This window comes from Elephas maximus, chromosome 11 (genome assembly GCF_024166365.1).
Source record: "Elephas maximus indicus isolate mEleMax1 chromosome 11, mEleMax1 primary haplotype, whole genome shotgun sequence".
Classification (NCBI taxonomy): domain Eukaryota; kingdom Metazoa; phylum Chordata; class Mammalia; order Proboscidea; family Elephantidae; genus Elephas; species Elephas maximus.
In genome coordinates, this window is record NC_064829.1 from 57,658,548 (window position 1) to 57,683,489 (window position 24,942).

Here is a 24,942-nt window from a genome sequence, read left to right on the forward strand (position 1 = left end):
GGTACAGTGGTTAAGTGCTCCATCTCTAACCAAAATGTTGGTGGTTTGAACCCACGCGCTACTCTGAGGGTGAAAAGATGTGGCAGTCTGCCTCCATAAAGATTTACAGCCTTGGAAACCCTATGGGGCAGTTCTACTCTGTCCTATAGGGTGGCTATGAGTCCGAATTGACTCTATGGCAAAGGGTAATGGATAACATTAACAACAACCGCCACCCACCCCGGCCAAAACAAAATCTAGAACACACCCCTACAAAGGAAAAGTGGATACTGGTGAGATGTGATACACCTAAGGCATCAGGTTCCTGGGAAAGCTCTGGAGTTTTCGGTTTAGAAATGAAACTGCATGTTGAGTAGCAGGTTTTCATGTTTATTATTGTTGTGTACGGCCCCCCCACCCCCCTTTTGCATTACAATCTAAGGTGAGTGATCTATTGCCAACGGGCACAGATTCTCTAAATCAAAGTGGCACGGGAAACACGCTTTGTGTAATCCTCTTTAGCAGAAGATACACTAGGCAATCTATCTCCCTACTTCTGCTCCCTGGACAGCAAGAAAATAACTAGAAGGGCTGCTTGGCTGGAGGGCGGGGTCAGGGTGGGAGGCAGCAGCCGACCCTCAGTCGGAATCCATTGTGAACAGCTGGATGTCTTGAGGGTTCCAGTACAGGCCTGCAGCGGAGTTGTAGACAAGAGACCAGACGTAGGGGATAAAAAACTCCTCGGGCTGCTCCTCTTCCACGTATTTGAATTTCAGTTCTGGAAATTTCTGCAATGAAAACAAGGTGATTTGATAACTTCACAGTTCCCTGGAAAAGCAAAAGCAGCAGAAGTTTATACACTACTAATTGGTAATTAATAACTGGTAATAGGGCCTGAGAGCGCCTGGCTTTAAAATGTTTTTACTTTCAAACAACTCCTACGAAAATGCAAGTAGAAAGAGCAATTTACACTATTGGTTCTGGTCAGCTAATGTCCATTTGGCTGACAGTCTGCTGAGAGGAGTAGGGACTCAAACAGGGGTAGAGGTAAGGAGAGAAACATCACCAACTGAGAAACAGATCCTGCATGGGAAGGAAGACACGGGCTCAAGCAAATACCACCTACTGTACAGTGCTCAGGGCTGGTTCTTCTGGAGAAATATGCTTTCAGGAGTCAGTCATTCTGGAGAAGACGACTTTCCATTCACAGTTCCTGACTTGACCTGAGATGTCAGTCATGGTCTGGGGCAGGCCACATGCGGCCAAGAGCTCAGCCTCGGCCTTGGCCTTGGTCTCTTTGGAGGCAGGCAGGCACGAGCAGGTCTGGCTCTGCACACTCTTGCAGTGGCCTGGGTCTGCACTCCTCTGTCCCAGCTGGTAAGTGAGAGGGTGGGGCTTTAGCAGCCCTAGAGGGCACTTAAATTGTATTGCTTCACCAGGACTGGGGGCTTTGGATGTTCTAGTCTTACTGCTGACCTATTTATTCCTACAGGGGCAGTGGGCATGAGCCTCCTCTCAGCAGCCCCAGGAGCAGGCTGAAGTCCACAGAAAGCCCCTGAGGCTTCTTGCCAGGGTGACTGTGACTGGCAGGAGTGGCTGCAGTTTGGTGACCTTTCTGCCAGGTGTGGTGGGGTAGGGGGCAAGCTAAGTATGTTAAGAGGAAGTAGACAGTGGAAGGTTGAAGGAGAGAAGGTAGGACACAATACATATACACAAACATGCCTCCATACGCACATTTTCCGATGCATGGCCCTGAGGGCAGAGATTTTTACTTTATTTTTATTGTACTCATACAAAGATTCACACACACATTGTCATGTGACCCTAGCTGCTCTCCCCACAACGTGACAGCACATTCCCCACCCCCCAACCTGATCCCCCGTGTCCACTCAACCAGTTCCTGGCCCCTTTTGCCTGCCCATCTTGCCTCCAGACAGGAGCTGCCCATTCAGTCTCATCTATCTACTTGAGCTAAGAAGCACTCTCTTCACAAATATCATTACACGTCTTACAGTCCGGTCTAATCTTTGAATAGTTCGCCTTCGGAATGATTTCAGTTCTGGGCTAACAGAGAGCCCAGGGGGCCATGTCTTTCGCTGTCCCTCCAGTCTCAGTCAGACCATTAAGTCTGGTCTTTTTACTAGATCTTGAGTTCTGCACCCTACTTTTCTCCTGCTCCGTCAGGGACTCTCTGTTATGTTCCCTGTCAGGGCGGTCATTGGTGGTAGCCAGGCACCATCTAGTTCTTCTGGTCACAGGCTGATGGAGTCTCTGGTTTATGTGGCCCTTTCTTTCTCTTGGGTTAATTTTTCCTTGTATCTTTGGTGTTCTTCATTTTCCTTTGCTCCATGTGGGTTGGTACCAATTGACACACCTTAGATGGCTGCTCGCTAACTTTTAAGACCCTAGTTGCAACTCACCAAAGTTGGATGCAGTACATTTTCTTAATAAACTTTGTTATGCCACTGACCTAGATGTTCCCTGAACCATGGTGCCCGGATTCCCACCCCTGCTACTTGGTCAGAGATTTTAAAAATTTGTTCTGTTTGCTGTTGTATCCCCATAGACAGTGCTCAGGCACTGGAACAGTGCAATGAAAGAATGAAACAAAAAATCAACCATCTGTGAGGACTAAGTCCCAGATACATTAGTAGGTACTTCATGTATATTATTTTATTTAATCTTTCTTATGTGAGTCATTTTGGAGCCCTGGTGGTGCAGTGGTTAAGAACTCGGCTGCTAACCAAAAGGTTGGCTGGCAATTTGAATCCACCAGCTGCTCCTTGGAAACCCTATGGGGCAGTTCTACTCTGTCCTATGGGGGTGCTATGAGTCAGAATCCATTTGATGGCAACAGGAATGTGAGTCATTCATTCATTGTATTTAGTACATGCTACTTGGGGCCAGACAGGCATTGTATGTGCCAGGGGCTAGGGACATAAAGGCACAGCAGCCAAAAAACAAACTGTCCTTAGGGAAGGTACATTCTTGTGGGAGAGAGACAAGTGAGTAGCATCAGCAGCAGCAACAACAGAACAATTCTAACACAGTAGTAAGAAAGGGAAGGACAAGATGCTCTAGAGGCCTGGAGGCAGAGGAGGCGGCACCCAATGCAGAGGGAGGTGTGTCCCCAGGAGGAAGCATTGTGGAGGGAAGGCCTGTGGGTGAGGCAGGGGGCACATCACGATTGGGGGGTCGAGGAGGTCTCATGTGTGCAGAGTAGAACTGCTTCCCAGGGTTTTCAAGAATGTGACCTTTCAGAGGCAGATGGATAGGCCTGTCTTCCCAAGCACCTCAGGGTGGGTTCATACAGCCAATCTTTTGGCTAGTGGTAGAGTGCTTAACAGTTTGTGTCACCCCTAGACTCTTGAGGAGAGGGTGGAGGGAAAGTAAACACTGGCGAGCAGGGCCAGATCTGGGGAGGCAAATGAGCCTCCTGAAGAATCCTGAACTACTTCCTAAGGCCTGGAAGCCTCTCAAGGGCTTGAAGAAGGGTGCAGATGGTAAGAGTGGCCCCCAGCAGCAACCTTTTGCTCTCAGTGTGGTGAAATGGGGGGGGACAGGGCTAGTGCCCTGTCAGGTAAGGGGCAAATAAGCCTGAATGAAGCCAATGCATGCTGGGTGGAGAGAATTAGGTGGATTTAAAAGATATCTAAGGAAGAGAATCAACAGAATTTGTGGGTTTTATCATTTTAAAGGATAAAAATGGTAACAAATTAGGTAAGAGGCCCAAAGGGGGGAGCTAGGACCTGAATCCACATTTGTCTCATTCCAAGCCCGTTGTCTAATATACACTTGACTCCCGAAGGGCTTGGGATACACACTGCTGACTTTCCCCAGCACCTGGGGCCCTTAAGTGGTATCTTGGGTCGCTGTGTCACCCTGGGCAGTCCTGAGTACGCCTGTCCCAAGTGAGGAGCTAACACACACACACACGCACGCACGCACGCACACACAGAGTTACCAGATTTTTAAACAACATTTACAATGATTGGGACTAAACAGACTAAACACCTAAGTGATGATCAGAGAGGGGCAGGGTTAACCAGGAAATGCTTTGTGCGAAGGTGACTTTTGAGATAAAATCTTTCTTGCAAAAGTGTATAGGAATTCCTAAGAAGAAACGTTTTCTGGTCACTGATGTTATTTCATCATTCCAAGTCACTGCAGACAGCACAGCCCATCTGTACAGCTTTAGTGAAAACCAACTTCCTACATCATGGCTCCCAGAATAGTATGTAAATATAGGTTTCATGCCTTGTTGTCAGGTGCCGTTTAGTTGGTTCCAACTCATAGTGGAACAACAGAACGAAACATTGCCCGGTCCTGCGCCATCCTCCCAAATCGTCACTATGTTTGAGCCCATTGCTGTAGTCACTGTGTCAGTCCATGTCATTGAGGATCTTCCTCATTTTTGCTGACCCTCTACTTTACCAAGCATGATGTCCTTCTCCAGGGACTGGTCCCTCCTGATAACATGTCCAAAGTACGTGAGATGAAGTCTCATCATCCTCGATTCTAAGGAGCATTCTGGCTGCACTTCTTCTAAGACAGATTTGTTCGTTCTTCGGACAGTCCATGGAATATTCAATATTCTTCGCCAACACCACAATGCAAAGGCATCAATTCTTCTCAGTCTTCCTTATTCACTGTCCAGCTTTCGCAGGTACATGAGGCGATAGAAAGGACAATGGCTTGAGTCAGGCGCACCTTAGTCCTCAAAATGACATCTTTGTTTTTAACACTTTGCAGAGGTCTTTTACCCAATGCAATGTGTTTTATAAGTGGCCCAAATCCCAGCATTACCTACCCTGACAGCCTCTCTCATATCCTCCCTCACCATATTCTTCAGTTCCTTTCTCAAAACTCTTCTGGTTTAATGAAAATCCAAGCTTTTTCAGGCTCTCAGTGTTCCTAATCAGCTCTTTGTTATCATCTGTTTAGGCTAAGAGTCATGGTGTGTGCTGATGATAATGTTAACGATTGCAACTTCAAGTATAACTTCTCTGAGTGGGCTCTGTCAGTTTGGCTGACAATGTTCAGTTAGCTCAGGGATGTGGCACTACTTCCACTATGCGCTGACATGAGCTGGGATCCCCTTGGATCCCCGTTTTCCACTCCCTTGTCATCCTTTCACTTGAATTCTGCCCACCCTATGCTCAGTATTCTCTGGATGTACCGTAACTGCCCAAGCAGGTGGGTGGCCTTTGGTGGCCTGGGGCCTTTGACATCCTTGCTGAGTCTCCTCACACAGTCTGTGCTGCTTCCAGCCTGGCAGGGTACTCTCAGGTAGGGGGGACATGGTATGTGGAGATGGCAACAAGTCATTGTCATGGAAGTCAGGTATTTTATATAGGTAGCAACTCAATGAGATTCTTTTCTGGGTGCAGCTAATAGCTACCACTAACCAAACACCTCCTATGCACCAAACCTGCCTGGAATCTCCGCACAGAACATCAGGGCAGTCACCATAGTGTGCCGGCTGACACTGGTCTCACCAGCCCCAACTAGCAGAAGACAAAGTAGAGGCTTGGAGGGCTAAGTGCCTGGTTCAAGGTCACACAGCCTATGAGGGGCACAGTAAGGGTTAAAGCCTAGTCTGACTGAGTGTACCGGATCAGTGTGGAAAGTGACACCAGAGATCTAGCCACCTGCTATGGACTGAACTGTGTCCCCCCAATATTTGTGTTGTAAATCCTTTGTTATAATAAGAGGCTGTATCAGTGCACAGTGTGTTTTAAGCTCATCACTTTTGAGATATAAAAAGAGGAGATTAGGACAGAGGACCAAGCAGAGACGAGAGAAGATAGATGCCATGCCACGCCAAGGAACCAAGGAACAAGGGCCTTCGCCCAGAGCTGACAGAGAAAGAAAGCCTTCCCCTAAAGCAGGCAACCCGAATTTGGACTTCTAGCCTCCTAACTGTGGAAAAATAAATTTGTTTGTTACAGCCACCACTTGTGGTATTTCTGTTACAGCAACACTGGATAACTAAGACAGTACCCTAGAGCTTTGGTATTAAACTCCATTTACCTAGGCAGCCTTTTCACTGTATGGCACAGAACCCAGCACACTGCTGGTCCTTATCAGAGATGAGGACAATGACCACACAGCCACGTGATAGCAACAGTCAAGAAAGGATGGGGGCTCTGTTTGAACAAGAGGCATTTACGCCATAAGAATGGAAAGAAAGTCCTAGTTCTTGGAGCAGCCTCAACCTTCAGGCACCTTTGACGCTGACTCTGAGGGTAGAGGTGCAGCTGGGGTGCTCTGACAAGGTTGCAAGCCTGAACTTCCTCTGTCAGTGGGCATAACAACAGCCTATGTTTCTGTGTGGTCATGTAGCCATGAAAATGAGCTTCTTCCTGTTAGAAACAGAAATGACTCAGAGGCATGAAGCCTTTTCTCCCTCCTGGGATGTATTTGGGGGTTTTCCTATGAATATCTTAGGAAGGGACGTGAGGCAACTGATCTGAGACAGCTTTTGACACCTCTAAGGAGGGTGGGGAAACCCTGGTGGCGTAGTGATTAAGAGTTATGGCTGCTAACCAAAAGGTCAGCAATTCAAATCCACCAGGCGCTCCTTGGAAACCCTACAGGGCAGTTCTACTCTGTCCTGTAGGGTTGCTATGAGTCAGAATCGACTTGATGGCAATGGCTTTGGTGTTTTTTGGAGGATGAAATAGGACATAAAACAAGCAAACTTTAAACTGGATTCATAAGGTTTTTTTTGTAATCAAATCAAAAAAACTCAGGCAAGAGCCACTCAGTGGTCTGGCACTTAGGTTACCTGCCCTCATGGCTGGGGGAATTGATGATGACTCAGCTGGAAAAAGTAACTGAGTCAAAGACTGCCCTTTTAGAGCATCCAAAGGTGGGTCTAGGAGGGGCCTACTCAGAAAAGTACCTTGTCCCCATGACTACCTTTCCACGCCAGCTGGTAACAGCAGAGGTGAAAATGCCTCATTCTCATTTTAGCTAATGTTTATGGCAAAACATTCATTCATCTCACCATCTGCAAAGGCACATGACATCTCTTCCCAACATGGAGACTCTTTCTCAAACCTGAAAGTAAACTAGTTGGCAGATAATAACTATGGCTTTCAAATATAATAAATAAAATTTGAATGAAGGGTGATACCCAAAGTAGCAAGGATATCCTACTAAAAAAATTATAAAATTTATCGAAGAGTATATGGTATATAATAGTATATAAAAATAGCATAAAACAATATAAGCTGTCAATAGTAGAAACGTGTAGATTTTATTATAAAGTCTTTCTTCAAGCTGATCAATGATTCTTTCTAGAGCCCTGTAAAAACCCGTTGCCATTGAGTCAATTCCGACTCATAGGGACCCTACAGGACAGATGAGGACAGCCCCACAGGGTTTCCAAGGAGCGGCTGGTGGATTCGAACTGCAGACCTTTTGGTTAGCAGTTAAGCTCTTAACCACTGCGCCACCAGGGATCCATTTTTACAGCAATTCTCCATTAAAATTTTACTAATTGATTCTGAGATCATAGCTGTCATTTACTGATTACCTGTTATGTGTTGGGCATGAATAAACACTTTACACAGAGCTACACATTTAATCTTTGAAACAACCAGAAAAAGCATTTGAAAGGCAAGTAGATCACATGTGTTTCAGCCCCATCTTTTCACTCAGCAAATATTTACTGAGAGCCTAACCGATCATGGGAATGGCGCAGAACTGGGCAGTATTTCATTCTGTCATTTATGGGGTCGCCATGAGTTGGGGGCCAGCTCTACAGCAACTAAAAACAACACTATGCCGTTGGCACAACACTGAGCACACAGCTGTGCGTAAGACACAGTCCTGGCATTTAAGGGCCGTGAAGTCCAGTCCTTATTAGCTGGGTGACCTTGGACTCAGGCTCTGAAAATGTAAAGTTTGCTACACTCTGAGATTTTGCATTTAACCGTCCTGCCTACTCCTCAGAGTTGTGGTGACATTCAGAAGAGATGAGCCACGCAGAAGTGCTTTATACAGCGCCTGACACAGGTAAGCGCTGCATGAATGCTGGCTGCTATTGCTGAATGTTGGCTGCTATTGCTAATGTGAAGATGACAGGAAAAGGTAAGGTAAACTCATAATTTTATAACTTTCAGCAGTCAGATCTAAAAACTAGAAATACTGGAACTGGCCTGGTACCACACCCATTTCTCTTGTGCCATCCAAATGGATGCTTCTCATTTGGCAACCCTACCCCTGACTCATAATAATAGAAACATAAATGACATGAACCCTTCCGCGTGAAAACCCAGGAAAAAGTGCTGACAAATAGTTTAAAAGCAATGGACTCATCTTCATAAACATTTAAAACATGGAGTTATCTTAGTAAGAGAAGATAGTTTTGAATAACTTCCTTCTTTCCTTCTCTCAGAGCCTGACTCTACCTGAAGGGAGGGAACTGGCCCTGAGGTGGGTTTGTGGTTTTGGTAATGAGAACAAGGGTCATTTCTAAAACATATTTGACATTAAGAACATGACCTATGTGTTCACAGCCTTCTTGAAAGATTATATGGCATGTTCAATGACATCCAAGATGGAGCCAGGAGAGTGGCATCTAACCCTTTGAGCTGAATGGGCCTGGAGTGGCTTAGGTTACTGGGAGCCAGGACACTGTGCCTTCTGCTTGGCGCTTACAGAGACAACCCAGTAGGAGAGCTCAGGGGAGGTGACACTCACTGATTGTCTCCTATGTGCGAGGCACTTCCCACCCTACCAATGACCACCCTATATAAAACCAAAAATGGCACCTCTCAGCTCACTGATTCATTTCCTTCACAATGCTTAATGTAATCGGTGCTTATCTTATATATTAATTTATTTGTCCACTGTCTCTCTCCCCACTAGAATACAGGTTTCAACAAGGCAGGAACCCTTCAAGTCCTTGGCATATTATGTCTGTGGAATGATGATTAATTCACTAAATGAAAGAATGACTTCAAACCTGTACAATAACCCTGTGACATAGGTATTAACTCTGTTTATAGATTAAAAAAACGAAACAAAAAACCCAATGCTCAAAAAAGTTACATAACATGCCAAAGAAGACACAGTGTGCAAGTGGTGGAGCCAGAAGCTGGACGAAACTCATGCCTTCCCCAAGGTCAATAGGTACCTAGGTGTGCTTGTCTTTATAATATATATACTGCCACACCTTTCTCCTGTGGAGAGGCTGATGGGTTTGAACTGTCAAACTTTTGGTTGGCATTCGAGAGCTTTAACCACTGTGCCACCATGGCTAAACGGACATTAGGTGTCCACATCTTTCAAGTAATGGTAACGAGCTTCAAACACTTCTTCAGTGTCCCCCCCGCCAGTATGTCACTTTATCACTGTTCCTGAGTTTCCCCACCTGTGGGATGATGGAATTGATCTCCAGGCCTGGTTTCTACTCTGAAGTTCAGGTGGCCCAAGACTGGGGGATATTGTCTCTGTCCTGGCTCAACTACTGGCAAGTTGGGTCATTTTGGGCATTTCTCTAGGACTCGGTTTTATCGCCTTGTGTAAAACGAAGGACTTCTGAGCTTCCTCCAGTTGAGACTGGGTGTGGTTTTGGGAGATGACCCTGATAAAGTATAAACGTTTTATTCTCTGCTACACTTCCCCGGCTCTGCTGGATCATTCTGGAAAAAAAGGTTGAATGAGCTGAGCCTGGGCTCAGCTGCCACCTTGAAGTCAAGCTTTTACTAATTTCTACTTAACTAGGCTTCACTTGGTGGCCAGCTCAGCGGAGAGGGTATTTGAAGTTTACTGAGCTGTCCTGTGGTTTCACAACAGATTGTCTCAAAGGCAAAAAAAAAAAAAAAAAAAAGCCAGATCCTTAAAACCAAGACAAACACGAGGCTGTTGCAGAGTGGCTCTGTGGCCTGAAAGCTCACGGCCAAGGGGGTTGAGGGTCCAGATTTCGCCCCTGCTGGTGCTGGCTGGTTAGGGCCTGATGCCTTCCATAGACTGGGTTCCTAAGTCAGTTGTCTCCTGAGTGTGCACCACTGGTCGCAGGGGGACAGAAAGGTCAAGTACAGACAGAGCAGCGTGAGGACATCTTTAGGCCAGAAAAACACTTGAACACGGAGACAGCGCCATGTACATTCGGAACCTACAGGGCCAGTTCCTTCTCTCCTGGAGTGAGCAAGTGAGGTACTTTGGGGGCTGTTTGCTTGGCACTTTTCACCAGCACTTACAATGTTCAGAAAGGGCAATAATGCATAAATGGCAAGAAAAACAAGAGTACATTCTGTAGGACTGGTTTTATAAAACCAACACTTGAAAGCACCAGGTAAAAAGCATCCTTTTTCCAGCAATGAGTTGTTTTTAAGACCAGTGTACTGTAAACATTTTAAAAAGGTGAATAATAGATGACAAACACAAAAAGAGTTTTGAAAATGCTTTTTGGTCAACCTGATTAACTGGGAATGTGGCCTCTGCACAATTAACTGTACCCAAGTGACATCTGATTTGACTCTCTCCCAAATCTACCTCTCTGTCTAACAGCTATAGAAAGCCAAAATAGTTTGAGATTTAAATTGGCATTCTTAAAAACATGTGGTCTTCTAATATGTCTTAGGCATTTGAAAAGCTAAGGAAAAGACAAAAGGCTTTATGTAGCCCTGAGGACACTCGGGGACACATTTTGTCAGAATTCAGTCCAAGAAATGTCATCGTCTGAATGTCAAATCGATAACCTAGAAACAGCCTCTCTTTCCCTAATGCTTGTTTTCAAGCCAGTGGTGGAGAACATCATCTTCCTGTGACGGCTGAGGGAAGCCCCACTTCTCACTTGAGAGCTTCTTCATGATGCTCACCCAATCACAGTCCTTTGGCGAGCATTCTTCAGCTTTCCCAGCTCTGATGTCCGGTCAGCTTCTCTCTATCCACAGCTCCCCTCTCTTGGATATCTTAGGACTCTCAAGTGGACTTGCTCTGAGGATGACTAAAGCTTTCGGAAGGTGGAGGTGGGAGCTCTGGAGGGTTGGGAGCTTTGCTTTGATTGTTATGACAAGAATTCATCTAGAACTGGCTAGCAGTGGGCAAGGTGCTAGTTACCTCAGGCCCAGGCTACCCTGATAAGGGAGCCCCTTGCTTCTACCTCTCTCTTTCTGAGATAGTTGTCCTGTGACTCAGCTCAACAAAGAGAGAACACCCATTTCCTAAGCTTGGAGCTTGGTCTCAATCCAAAGCTACTTGCAACAATCCTGTTGTTTTGATTTTTGGAGCCAGAGGTAATGCTAGACTCTTGAGTTTGACCAGAATGCTTTTATCAGCTCCAGTGAATCAACCTACCACAGTGGGACATCCGGACGCCCATCTCTGAGACAAAGCAAAGGTCTGATTTAGTGGTTGAGGCTTGGGTATAACAAGCAGACTGAAAGCTTTAAAGACCGTCTCTGCTGTCAGTCATGGGATCTGATGAAAACCCACAGGAAGTTCAATGAACAGATGTAGGGCTCAACTGCAATAATTTTATTACCACAAAAGTTCAATGGCATTTCCCCCTTTCCACCTAAAGATTATACAGATAGCATCAGAAACTCTGGCAAGCACCTGGCACAGCTCCAGAAAGTTTAATGTAATTTAAAATCAAACAGCTACATAGCACATTAAAAAAAATTTTTTTTTTAAAAGACCATATTAAGGCCTCTGAAGAGACAAGTAGGTAGGTTATCCTCAGGAGTGAGGCAGCCCGAGTAACTGCTGGCAGATGGTGCGGGTCAGGATTGATTAGGTTAGTTATTGTAAGCAGCACACGAAGGCTTGTGGTGGGTAGGTCCTGCTCAGATGAAAAATAAACTGGGTTCAAGATCCTGTCACAAGATAGCAAGGTAAGAATTTATTATAGGGCCATTATTTTTTTTTTTAATCCAGGGGCAAAATATAAAATTTGAGGAGTATCCAGCCTCCCTGTCATCCTCCCCTCCACATACTACTACTGTTTAACATTGGGTCCTTCAATTATGGGTCCTTAAGCTAAAGGCTAGTGAGCACCAACTATGTATGAGGCATTGTGCTTGGGACCATAGTGGACAGACAGGAATAATTGTGGCCCAGGATGTTTAAACAGTAAGGAAGAATAAGAACAGGAGGGAGCATAAAATAAGACAGAGACAGTACCACCAGAGGCTCCCCCAGGTCTACCTGGCCCCTCAGATCTAGCTAATGCTGAGGTTGGAGGATTTCAGTTGGGCTCAGAGGCAAACTCTGGGAGAAATAATGAGCTGAAAAACTAGGACACTTCTATATGATCAATTCAGATAAATTATTTCCTGAGTAGATAAATCATTTCTTGAGCAAGACTGGATTTCAGGTTCTTCCATGTGTAATGGAGTGAGCCACAAGAGTATCAGATATTACTACTTAACTGACAAAAAGAAGATAAATGCTGGTCTACGAGTCACAAGAGGCCCCTGGGTGGTGGTGCAACTGGTTTGCTCTCATCTACTAACCTAAAGTTTGGTGGTTCAAATCCATCCGGCAGCACCATGGAAGAAAGGCCTAGTGATCTGTTCCTGAAAAGATTACAGCCAAGAAAACCCTAAGGGGCAATTCTACCCTGTAACATACGGGGTCACCATGAGTTGGAATAGACTCCATGGCAACATGTTTGGCTTTTATTGGTATGAATAATAACAAAACAATGAGAAGTATTTCTATCTTATGTGAACTAATTTTAAAATTAATGAAAAACTCAATATAAAATATAGAAAACTACAATGGACCACTTATTATTAGAAGCAAATTACAAGTTAAGCAATATAAAGCTAAAATTAAGACGCACACGATGGGGGTGGCTCAGAGGACAGTTACAATACACCGCATATCCAGGACCGCCATGGCTGGCTGTGCAGCGTGCCTTGGGGCTCTTACCACTAAAGAAGAGTAGTTATAAGGTGAGCAGACAATTCTGAAAGCTCAGGCCAGGCAACTAGCCACCTCTCCCCCAGGAAACTGCCTTGCTTCCTCTGAGTGTCTACAGTAACACTAACGACTTCTGTAACTGGTGGCAAAAAGACTCTTAGAACACATACAAAGAACACAGTACAAGGCTGAAGGCCACTCTCATGAATTTTCCACCAACTTGTCACCAGATCATCAGCCAGACTTTGAAGCCCACTGGAGTCTGGCGCCTGAGCAAATGTCCCTGTTAGACCCTTCACTCATGGGAAGGAGAGACACTTTCCTTTGTCTCCATTCTTAAAGTTCTCTTATTTTCTGAGGGTCATGATGAGGTATGGAGGAGAAAAAAACCAGAATAAGCTTTTCTGCTGCCAGGTAAGTCTGAGAAGAGCCTGGACAGATGGACAGCGTTCTGCCCCACAGGGACAGAGCTGGGGTGGGGTGGGGAGAGAGCTGGCCTTCCACGTGGAGAGACCCTCAAGAGCAAACAGGCACAGGGTGAAAAGTATGGTATCTGGGAATGGCAAGTAGTGTGGTGTGGCCAGTGTAAAGTCTTTTCTCTGAACCTGGAGTAAGAGAATTGGTTGAGGATAGAGATATATAATTAAAAGTCATCAGTTTTGAGGTGGCAGCTGAGGTTGCTGGGTTGTGTAAGTTCTTCAAGAAGACTGAACTGCACTGTTTCCTCAAACCACCTGCTCCTGAGGCAAATCAATCCCAATTCAGCAGGCTGGGAGGAAGAGGATATTCTGATTCCCACGTAGGAGACGAGAAGCAAAAGCAGGGAATGAACTCTTTTGTAAACTTTTGCAGAAATTCTTTTGCTGAAAGCTGGCCCAGAGGGGGAGCCAGAAAGGACTGGAATTGGTTGCCCTTCTGCACATAAAGCAGTGGGGATCATCCTTTAGAGAGGATACAGATATCTGGTGGATAGAGTGACAACCCAGAAAATAAATACTTTACTAGGAGATAACACTCTAGTTAGAATACAAGCTCCATGAAGGCAAAGGGTTTTGTTTTTCTTCTACTGATGTGCCCCTTAGTGCTTAGAATATTGCCAGGGGCTTAATAGACATTTGATGAATGAATGAAAAACAAAGGGATGCAAACTGTTTGTGGAAAACCCCAGAACTATGAAAAGAGAGATGTGGAAAATTGAGTCCTGCACACCAGGTGACTTAGTGGAATAATTTTCCAAAGTTATTTGGGAGAAAATGAGCCGTATTAAGCCCAAGGCAGGTTGAGAAGTGAATGAGCGAGCTCTCTTACTTGGAATTTTGGGGGCAACACTTCAATCTAACAGTTTTACTTCTCAAATTGCCTGCTCTCCTTGTTACCACTATCTATTCTCAATTACTTAGGAAGATCCGGCTCATGGATAATGTTGCTATAAATGGTTACTACCATATTTTATATTTCATTATATATCTAGTGACGGACAATAAGGTCATTAACATGTATATGAGTTATAGCCATGGACTAGACTTGGCGCATAATATGTAAGCTGAGACAAGTTCCATTTTTCATGAGTTCTTTACCTTTTACGCTTATTAAGGTTGCAATATGGTATTAAAAAAAGAAAGGCATATAGCCTCAAGATGTAAAAGTTAAGCCCTAACTACTGTATCAGTGATAATCTTTCTCTCATACTGATTTTCTTCAGACCAATTTATAAACTAGTGGGAGATACGGAGTGGGGGAAAGATTCTGGATCACGTTTAGACACATTTTGGCAGAACAAGAGTCTCTGTCATGTCTGAAGTGTCAATGCTGGGAGTTATATGTGGAATGACATTCACAGGTCTGTGTGGATGAGGGCAGACAGGAAGGTGTCACTGGCCGGCCTCAGCCCAAGCTGGTGAGTGAAGGAGAGTTAGGGTAATTTAATCAGGTGGAAGCACACATTTTTGCTATAGTATGTCAAAGAGCTATCTAGAAAGAGAATTCCAACTAAGACAACTATAACCAAAAAACCCAAACCCATTGCTGTTGAGTTGATTCCAACTCATAGCAACCCTATAGGACAGAGGAGAACTGCCCCACAGGCTGGTGGATTCCAACTGCTGACCTTTTGGTTAGGAGCTGATCTCTTAACCATTGCACCACCAGGGCTCCGAGACAAATATGGAGATAAGAAATTGTTCTTAATTTCTTAAGATCTATCTTTGTACATCTTAGAATTTAAGACTTTTTCAAGCCTTCAAGGTATGTCACATATTTTTAGAAAAATCGAGCTTTAATTAATTCCTTAGCAAGAAGTAAAAACTAGGCTTTGATAATGAACATTCTAGAGCATCCATTATATAAGAGTTTTTTTCTTCCTCTCTCTGTGTATGTTGAGAACAATTTACTCACAGTGTTATGCGAAAAGCTCTGTGGTTGCTAAGCCAGTGATGTTTTCTTCAATCTATTTTGAGAAAATCCTATTTAAATCCTATAATTCTAATGACAAACAACTCAAAGTCCAGTCTTAGCACTTCCTATGGCTGTATTTCCCAAGGACCCATGCATGATCCACGAGTGGGCGAGCCACACCTACGGCTTCCCTGCCAAAGCAACAGTCCTGGACCCGAGGTTATTCCAATGTGTGTTATCAATGAATTAAAAGCACATAACAAGATTTGTTTACTTCTTCACTGTCATTAGGGCTAAGAGAGTGAATTAGTAAATCTAGAGGAAAGGGAATGGAAGTTAAATGCTCTACAATACTTCTAGTAAGATCATTTGCTGAAGAGCGGAATTTGGTACGAAGTGAGTCCACCTTAGATTTCATTCAAGGAAGAACTCATGCCTTTGAATTATGGTGTTGGTGAAGAATATTGGACATACCAAGCTACCAGAAGAATGAACAAATCTGTCTTGGGAGAAGTACAGTCAGGACACTCCTTAAAAGCGAGGATGAAGAGACTTAGTGTCACATACTTTGGACATGTTATCAGGAGGGGCCGGTCCCCAGAGAAAGACATCATGCTTGGTAAAGTAGATGGTCAGCAAAAAAGAGGAAGACCCTCAATGAGACAGACTGACACAGTGGCTACAACAGTGGGCTCAAACACAGCAATGATTGTGAGGATGGTGAAGGACTGGACAGTGTTTCGTTTTGTTGTACGTACAGGGTCGCTATGAGTCGGAACTGACTTGATGACACCTAACAACAATAACATGCCAGTGAAGTTCCAAAATCATGTGGCTGAGAGGTAGAGCTATCTAGAAGATAGGATCTCCCAGCTTGAATACAACAGGTCTAGGTCACTCCTTTATTACTTTTCTGAGCCTCAACTCTAAGAAACCAGGGGATCACAGAGTATTCACACTAAAAGGGACTGAACACTCTCCCACCCCCACATATTTACTCCTATCCTTCTAAAAAGAAGGTACAAGTGAACAAATAAAAACACAAAAATCCTTAACAGTCAAGTGGAAATGATATTAAATTAAAAATGTATAATTTTTTTCAAGAAATTGTCCTAATATAATATGTATGTATATATATAAAACAAAAAACAAAAACCAAACCCAGTGCCGTCGAGTCGATTCCGACTCATAGCAACCCTATAGGACAGGGTAGAATTGCCCCATAGATTTCCAAGGAGCGCCTGGCAGATTCGAACTGCCAACCCTTTGGTTAGCAGCTGTAGCACTTAACCACTACATCACCAGGGTTTCCAATGTATATATATGTATATGTATCGTATATATATATACACACACATACACATACAGTAAAATTTGTGAAAGCCAGAACCTGTGTAAGGTGGAAACTTGTCAGAGAAGGAAAACTCAAATATTTCCCACCAATAAACAGTGAGAGAAAAGTGGTAAGACTGCACCCTGTTATAGGCGGAAAACGTTGAGACCCAGAAAAACAAGGCAGTCCTGTTGATCTCTGGCTTTCACAGGTTTCTCTGTATATTCCCTCAGCCTGAAACTCTTCCAACTCAGGCTTGTTTAAATGCTATTGATGAATTAGTTGTGCTTTTTTCCTCTTGAAGTCAGTAAACATGTACTATTAAGTTGATTCAAAAGATTGATTTTGGGTTATGTATCATGCTGTATGATATTAGTGTGTTCTTCTGATTTACAAAACAGCTAAAAATTGTGAAACGTTCAGTTGGCTGAGACCTCAAGACAGGAGACAAGCAACAAATGCATTAGAAAGAACTCATCCGAGGACAATGTTTCCAACTTTTCTCGGGAAAACATGAACAGGAAGACACAAAGACAGAGAAAAGTGGGTGGATGGGTAGATCACTGGAGGAGAGAGGATAATAAAAACACTACCTCAGTGAAGGTACATGAACTAGTACCAAAAAAGAGAGCAGCAAAGGGTAGGCTGCTCTACTATATATTAAACTATACAGCTAAAATAATGGAATGATATCATATCCTTCCCTCCCTCTAATATGGATCATCACAGGAGGATATAGTTTAGGTGGCGCAGTAGTTAAAGTGTGCGGCTGCTAACCAAAAGGTCAGTGGCTTGAATCCACCAGCTGTTCCACAGAAGAAAGATACGGCAGTCAGCCTCTGTAAAGATTACAGCCTTGAAAACTCTATGGGGCAGTTCTACTCTGTCCTATAGGGTTGCTATGAGTCAGAATCAACTTGAGAGCACACAACATGTTACAGTCACGGAAAACTAACCAAAAGATCTGTATAAAAGAAAATCTCATCTAGGGAAGACAGGGTAAATATTATTTTGTAGTTTAAAAGTAGTTGTTGAGATTAAACCTTCCAAAAATTTTCATTTCAGAAACGTGAGATTTAAAAATATACATGAAAAGAATCAAAGTTCAGATTTCCTTTATGTACTACATTGTATGAAGAATACTGTGGCTCCCATACTCACCATACTTCTTCCTCCCCACTCCTTGATTTCATTTTTTTTTTAGTAATTTTTATTGTGCTTTAAGTGAAAGTTTACAAATCAAGTCAGTCTCTCACACAAAAACCCATATATATCTTGCTACACACTCCCAATTACTCTCCCCCTAATATATATATTTTTTTAATGAGGCAGCCTGCTCTCTCCCTCCACTCTCTCTTTTCGTGTCCATTTTGCCAGCTTCTAACCCCCTCCACTCTCTCATCTCCCCTCCAGGCAGGAGATGCCAACATAGTCTCAAGTATCCACCTGATCCAAGAAGCTCACTCCTCACCAGCATCCCTCTCCAATCCATTGTCCAGTCCAATCCATGTCTGAAGAGTTGGCTTTGGAAATGGTTTCTGTCCTGGGCCAACAGAAGGTCAGGAGGCCATGACCACAGGGGTCCTTCCAGTCTCAGTCAGACCATTAAGTCTGGTCTTTTTATGAGAATTTGGGATCTGCATCCCACTGCTCTCCTGCTCCCTCAGGGGTTCTCTGTTGTGTTCCCTGTCAGGGCAGTCATCGGTTGTAGTCGGGCACCATCTAGTTCTTCTGGTCTCAGGATGATGTAGTCGCTGGTTCATGTGGCCCTTTCCGTCTCTTGGGCTCATAATCACCTTGTGTCCTCGGTGTTCTTCATTCTCCTTTGATCCAGGTGGGTTGAGACCAATTGATGCATCTTAGATGGCTGCTTGCTAGCGTTTGAGACCCCAGACGCCACTCTTCAAAGTGGGACGCAGAATGTTTTCTTAATAAATTATTTTATTATGCCAATTGACTTAGATGTCCCCTGAAACCATGGTCCCCAGACCCCTGCCCCTGCTACGCTGGCCTTCGAAGCATTCAGTTTATTTTGGAAACTTCTTTGCTTTTGGTTTAGTCCAGTTATGCTGACATCCCCTGTATTTTGTGCTGTCTTTCCCTTCACCTAAAGTAGTTCTTATCTACCTATCTAATTAGTGAATGACCCTCTCCCACCCTCCCCCTCCTCGTAACCACAAAAGAATGTTTTCTTCTCAGTTTAAACTATTTCTTGAGTTCTTATAATAGTGGTCTTATACTATATTTGTCCTCTTGCAACTGACTAATTTCACTCAGCATAATGCCTTCCAGGTTCCTCCACATTATGAAATGTTTCACAGATTCCTCACTGTTCTTTATCGATGCGTAGTATTCCACTGTGTGAATATACCATAATTTATTTATCCATTCTTCTGTTGATGGGCACCTTGGTTGCTTCCATCTTTTTGCTATTGTAAACAGTGCTGCAATAAACATGGGTGTGCATATATCTGCTTATGTAAAGGCTCTTATTTCTCTAGGATATATTCCAAGGAGTGGGGTTGCTGGATCGTATGGTAGTTCTATCTCTAGCTTTTTAAGGAAGCGCCAAATCGATTTCCAAAGTGGTTGTACCATTTGACATTCCTACCAGCAGTGTAGAAGTGTTCCAATCTCTCCACAGCCTCTCCAACATTTACTATTTTGCGTTTTTTGGATTAATGCCAGCCTTGTGGGAGTGAGATGAAATCTCATTGTAGTTTTGATCTGCATTTCTCTAATGGCTGATGATCGTGAACATTTCCTCATATATCTGTTAGCTACCTGAATGTCTTCTGTAGTGAAGTGTCTATTCATATCTTTTGCCCATTTTTTAATTGGGTTGTCTTTTTGCAGTATCATGTAGATTTTAGAGATTAGGCGCCGATCAGAAATGTCATAGCTAAAAACTTTTTTCCAGTCTGTAGGTAGTCTTTTTACTCTTTTGGTGAAGTCTTTGGATGAGCATAGGTGTTTGATTTTTAGGAGCTCCCAGTTATCTAGTTTTTCTTCTACATTCTTTATAATGTTCTGTATACCGTTTATGCCATGTATTAGGGCTCCTGATGTTGTCCCTAGTTTTTCTTCCATGATCTTTATCATTTTAGATTTAGGTCTTTGATCCATTTTGAGTTAGTTTTTGTGCATGGAGTGAGGTATGGGTCTTGTTTCATTTTTTTTGCAGATGGTTATCCAGTTATGCCAGCACCATTTGTTAAAGACTGTCTTTTCCCCCATTTAACTGCTTTGGGGACTTTGTCAAATATCAACTGCTCATATGTGGATGGATTTATGTCTGGATTCTCCATTCTGTTCCATTGGTCCATGTATCCATTGTTGTACCAGTACCAGGCTGTTTTGACTACTGTGGCGGTCTTGATTCCATCTTAATCAATCCATTAACCAGTGTACTATGTGAAAAACACCAGGGTATGATAAGTATAAAGCAAAGGAACTGAAAATCTAGTAGAGACAAAATATAAATGTACAGACTACATATTTAAATAACAATCTCATTATTAAATACCAAGAAGACTGATAAAAAGTGAACCACTGGAAGGGTTCCCAGCAGGGAGAGGTCAGTCAATGCTGGGAGAGTCTGCACAGGTGGTGGGTCAGACCCAGGGCTGTGCAGGGCAGGTGGAGAGGGGGAGAGGAGGTCATTACAGGCAGGAACAAGCAAGGGAGAAAGAGCAGTGTATTCCGGGGCTGGGGAGCACAGAACAGGCAACGGAACATGCTGGGAGGTCGCGGGGGCTGGGTCGTAAAGGTGGACTGGACTAGAGTCTGAATACTTTATTTTTCCTGGATTCTTCAGACATGTGGGCAGGAGGCAATGAAGGAGATGAGAGGTGGCAGAGATGGTGATGGTAAATGTGTGTCACATTTTCCCCCACCCAAAAGCCACCCTGGAGAAACAGGCTCCATAGACCAGGAGCAGAAGTACCCCTGGGTAGGTGCTTGTGCAAATTCTTGGAGCCCAGATATTCTGTGACTCAGGAAGACAGAAGGGAAAGAAGGACCAGAGGTGAAAAGAAGTTGGATGTTGGAGGAGTCATACATGTAGGAGAAACGTTCTCAGGAATGGGGAAGGGCTGAGATTGAAGACCTGCTAAGGCGTCCCAGCCCACTGGAGTTGAGAAGATTTAGACACCAGATATTTAGCCCAACTCCCTTATTTGACAAATGGGGAAATGGAGGCCTACAGAACAATGATTTTGTTCAGGCCTCAAGGCTAAAATGTGGCAGAGATCAAATAAGAACCAAGTATTTTGGGCCCTTGCTAGGCTGTCCTACAACAGAGACAGAGAGGCTGGGAACCAACAGGCATGGGGCCTGAGAACAAAGTAAAGGGTACCAGCAAGGAGGAATATGTAAAGGATAGTGAAAAATGGTGCTGCAAGATAAGCCAGTTGGTCCGAATGCCAGTAAGAACTTCTTAGTTCTACCAGTCTGCAAGTCACTTCTCAGTTAACTACTTTTATGTTACTGTAGCCTGTCTTCAAAGGTATTAATGTGAGAGAGATTCTGAATATAAGGTGACAAGAGTTCTAAGCTACACGTCTGGGGTCTTAAACGCTAGCAAGTGCCCATCTAAGATGCATCAATTAGTTTCAACCCACCTGGAGCAAAGGAGAATGAACACCAAAGACCCAAGGTAATTATGAGCCCAACAGACAGAAAGGGCCACATAAACCACAGACTACATCAGCCTGAGACCAGAAGAACTAGATAGTGCCCGGCTACAACCGATGACTGCCCTGACAGGGAACACAACAGAGAACCCCTGAGGGTGTAGGTGAGCAGTGGGATGCAGACCCCAAATTCTCATAAAAAGACCAGATTTAATGGTCTGACTGAGACTAGAAGCACCCCGGTGGTCACGGTTCCCAGACCTTCTGTTAGCCCAAGACAGGAATCATTCCTGAAGCCAACTCTTCAGACATGGGTTGGACTGGATAATGGGACAGAAAATGATACTGGTGAAGAATGAGCTTCTTGAATCAAGTAGACACGAGATTATGTTGGCATCTCCTGTCTGGAGGGGAGATGAGAGGGCAGAGGGCATCAGAAGCTGGTGGAATAGACACGAAAAGAAAGAGTGGAAGAAAGGAATGTGCTGTCTTATTAGGGAGAGAGCAACTACAAGTATATAGCAAGGTGTATATAAATTTTTGTATGAGAGACTGATGACTTGATTTGTATACTTTCACTTAAAGCACAATTAAAAAAGAAAAAAAAGTTCTAAGCCACAGTAGTAATATCTTCTTTGGTTGGAAGTTCTAAACAGATTGCCTGGGATTCTGCCCATATGCCACCTTCTTCATAGGTCAATGCCAAACTACATAGCTTCTCAAAAGTGCAGAGTGGCTAAATAAATCGGCAAATTGTTAAACATGAGTGCAGCAGAGTTCTTTGGGTAAATAATTTTAATTCTCTTTTTGGTCTTGGTTTTTCTTGGACCAAGGTCTCCCCACAGTGAGAATGGGAAGGAGAGGGTATGATGAGCTGGAAAGGAAATGTTTCCTTTTAGGGTCCCAAGAAATAGCCAGGAAGGGCTCCCACACAGTAGATGAGCAAGAATGAAGTGGCTGACTACAACAGGAACAATGGCTCCCTAAGGGGGTGCCAGCCAGGGACTGCTGGGCTGGCGCTGCCACAGAAACAGCAGTGACTCCAAGCCTGGCCAGCAGTGTGTGCTGGGCTTGGGCAACACGTGATGGGAGGGTGGGGAAGGGCTGCAGGGGGCCATGGTGGGTCTTAAGTCAGTCACACTCATGTCTCTTCAGCTGTCATTCTCTGCTCCCACTTGCCTGAGACAGAGGCACAAAATGGGCTTGGGGGCCTTAGTCTAGCACCGAGCAACTAAGAAGTCCAGTAAAAAGAGGGTATTTTTATTGTCAATATTATGGCAAAGAAGAATACTTCAAATTCTCTCCTTTTGAAAGCCAATGTAGACAGAGGGTAACAAACAAGGGACAGGCGATGGGATCACAACTCAAATGTGATCCAGATCTCAGACTGCATGCCACAGAGGAGAATATTCACAGGAAGCTCATGAATGTGAAAATGTTAATATTTGTAAGCTGGAGCAAAGATCAAATCTTCCATTTACAAAAGCCTATTCTTTCCCATTCATGACTGTTGCTTGTACCTTTTTTTGTTCAAAAAGGCAAAGGTTTTATGTTTCATTCCTCACTGTGTTAGCAGTTTAAAAACTGGCCTACCACATCCAAAATGGAGTCTTGAACTGACTGCAGGGCAGGTCTGGAATGTAACTGCACTGTATAAATCTGTGTGATTTGAAATTTTTCTGTAACTTCCTTATGAAGGGAATATTTTAACATTTTACAACATTATGAACAAGCAACAACACTGTCCGAAAAAAAAAAAAAAAATCCATTGCCATCAATTCCAACTCATATTGACCCTATAGGACAGAGTAGAACTGTCCCACTGGATTTCCAAGGAGTGTCTGGTGGATTTGAACTGCTGACCTTCTGGTTTGTAGCTGAACTCTTAACCCTGTGCCACCAGGGTTCCAACAACGTTGTTGGTAGGTTAAAAGTCTGTGCAGAGGTGGCAAAGCAGTGACACAAACCACCAGACGAGGGCACCACAGAAGGGATGACACTCCATGTTCTGAAGAGGGCAGCTCCTTGAGCCCCACCAACATGCAACGTGGTCCCACGCACAGATCAGTGGAATGATGGTCAGACAAGACAAGGCAAGGAAACTCGGAGTTAGTCACCCTTGTTCTTCTTCTCTCCCTGACAGTGGCTCTCAACACTGTGGATATAGACTGGAAGGTGGTATAACCCCAAATGCCATTTGCTGGATCTGGTTAGAGCCTTGGGAGCCAACAGGCTGTGTCTCACTTCATAGTTAGAAAGCGGAAGCTGGCGCAGGCATTACATTTTGACTTCTGCACCTTCTAGTTCCCCAGCTTAGGGACTGGAGGTTATAAAAGGCAGGACCTGGGCACATAATGCTCCCACGACAAGTGTCACACCTACCAATCGTGTGAAATATAAATACTATGATAAGGAAGGATAAACTTTAAGATTACTATGTATGTCTTGCAACTGGGCTATGAATGGTATAATGGAGGGAAAATTCAGGACACCTGAATTATAGGCCTGACTCTGAGGCTAATAAATTTGGACAAATAACGTCACCTTTCTGACACCTGGTTACGGCATCTGTAGACCGTTACTGCTGATGAGGCCTGCTCTGACCGGCAGTGGAGAACTAAGATGCTGAAGATAGCTGAGATGTTTACATGACTCACATGGGGCCCAACAAGGGCCAGGCAGGGTTGGGGCAGAACCTGGCTAGCACCTCATCTTGCCTTGTCCAAGCAAAGCCATAGAAGGTTCCGGAAGAGCCCATCTGCTGCCTGTGACAGAGGTCACAGCCAAAGAAACACTGGAAATAAGGGACTCCTCCTCTCTTCTCTCTTTTGGTCTCCACAGTTATTTTTCAAATCATTGCCCAGAAGGTAAAAAACACACCTGTAGGTGAATCATTTGAATATCTATAGTCATTTCCAAAACATGATAATGGTTTAAGAGGAAGGAGTCATATTTCATAGCACAGCTTCTAATTATATCAAATTTACATATTTCAATAAAGAAAGATACACTGATGATCTCTTTTACTTCCAGTGACCCACAACGGGTAACTCAAATTGCTAAACATAAGCATAACAATTAAACGAAATTGGAATTTACCTTGAAAATATTCATAGATCATTTAAGAGGATCTTTCAAAGGGAAATTCTAAATATAAATGATCAACACACTGTATTTTAGGATTTGGATATAGAAAATATTTAAGTAATAAAAACATTCTTTGATTCTTGGAGTTTATATAGAGCAAGAGAATGCAGGACATACCTCTTATTGGTACGGTATATGAAAACTATAAACTTCCTATAAAGAAAATTATTGTATACTCAGCACCGAAAGGATGACTACATCTGAGTCTGGGACTTTTAAAATGCCAGTTAATTTTCAAATGAAGAGAGAATGTTGTGCTTATTGCAAGAGTCATTGTAATTGTAGATACATCTTCCATGATTTATCCATTCTGGTGAACATCCAAATCACCCTCTGATAAAACTTCTGATTGAATCCCTATTGCAAAGTGACCTGCTTATCTATACATCCTTTCTTCTTTTTTATCAGTATTTACATTATCATTGCTAACACTGATGCTCTAACACACTGGTGCTCTAACACAGTGGTAGACACAAAATAATGGCCTTCTTTGTCATCTGGCTGATGGGTCTGCATTATTTAGTTTTGATTATTCCAGGATCCCAACAAAATGCTGACCCCTCTGCAGTT

General features: G+C 43.7%; 1 protein-coding gene across 7 annotated transcripts in view; it reads right to left on the reverse strand.

The window, feature by feature from the left end:
• Positions 1–269: 269 nt before the first annotated feature.
• Positions 270–24,942, reverse strand: part of DYM (dymeclin) — a 351,008-nt gene continuing 326,335 nt past the window's right edge. For 3 of the 7 annotated variants that reach the window (XM_049900183.1, XM_049900184.1, XM_049900182.1), the window contains exon 17: positions 278–767. In XM_049900183.1, coding sequence (XP_049756140.1) covers positions 618–767 — 150 coding nt within the window. In that variant the 3' untranslated portion in view covers positions 278–617. Of the gene's footprint in view, positions 768–24,942 lie in introns of all 7 variants that reach the window. The other 4 variants (XM_049900187.1, XM_049900186.1, XM_049900181.1 and 1 more) reach the window with 4 other exon arrangements.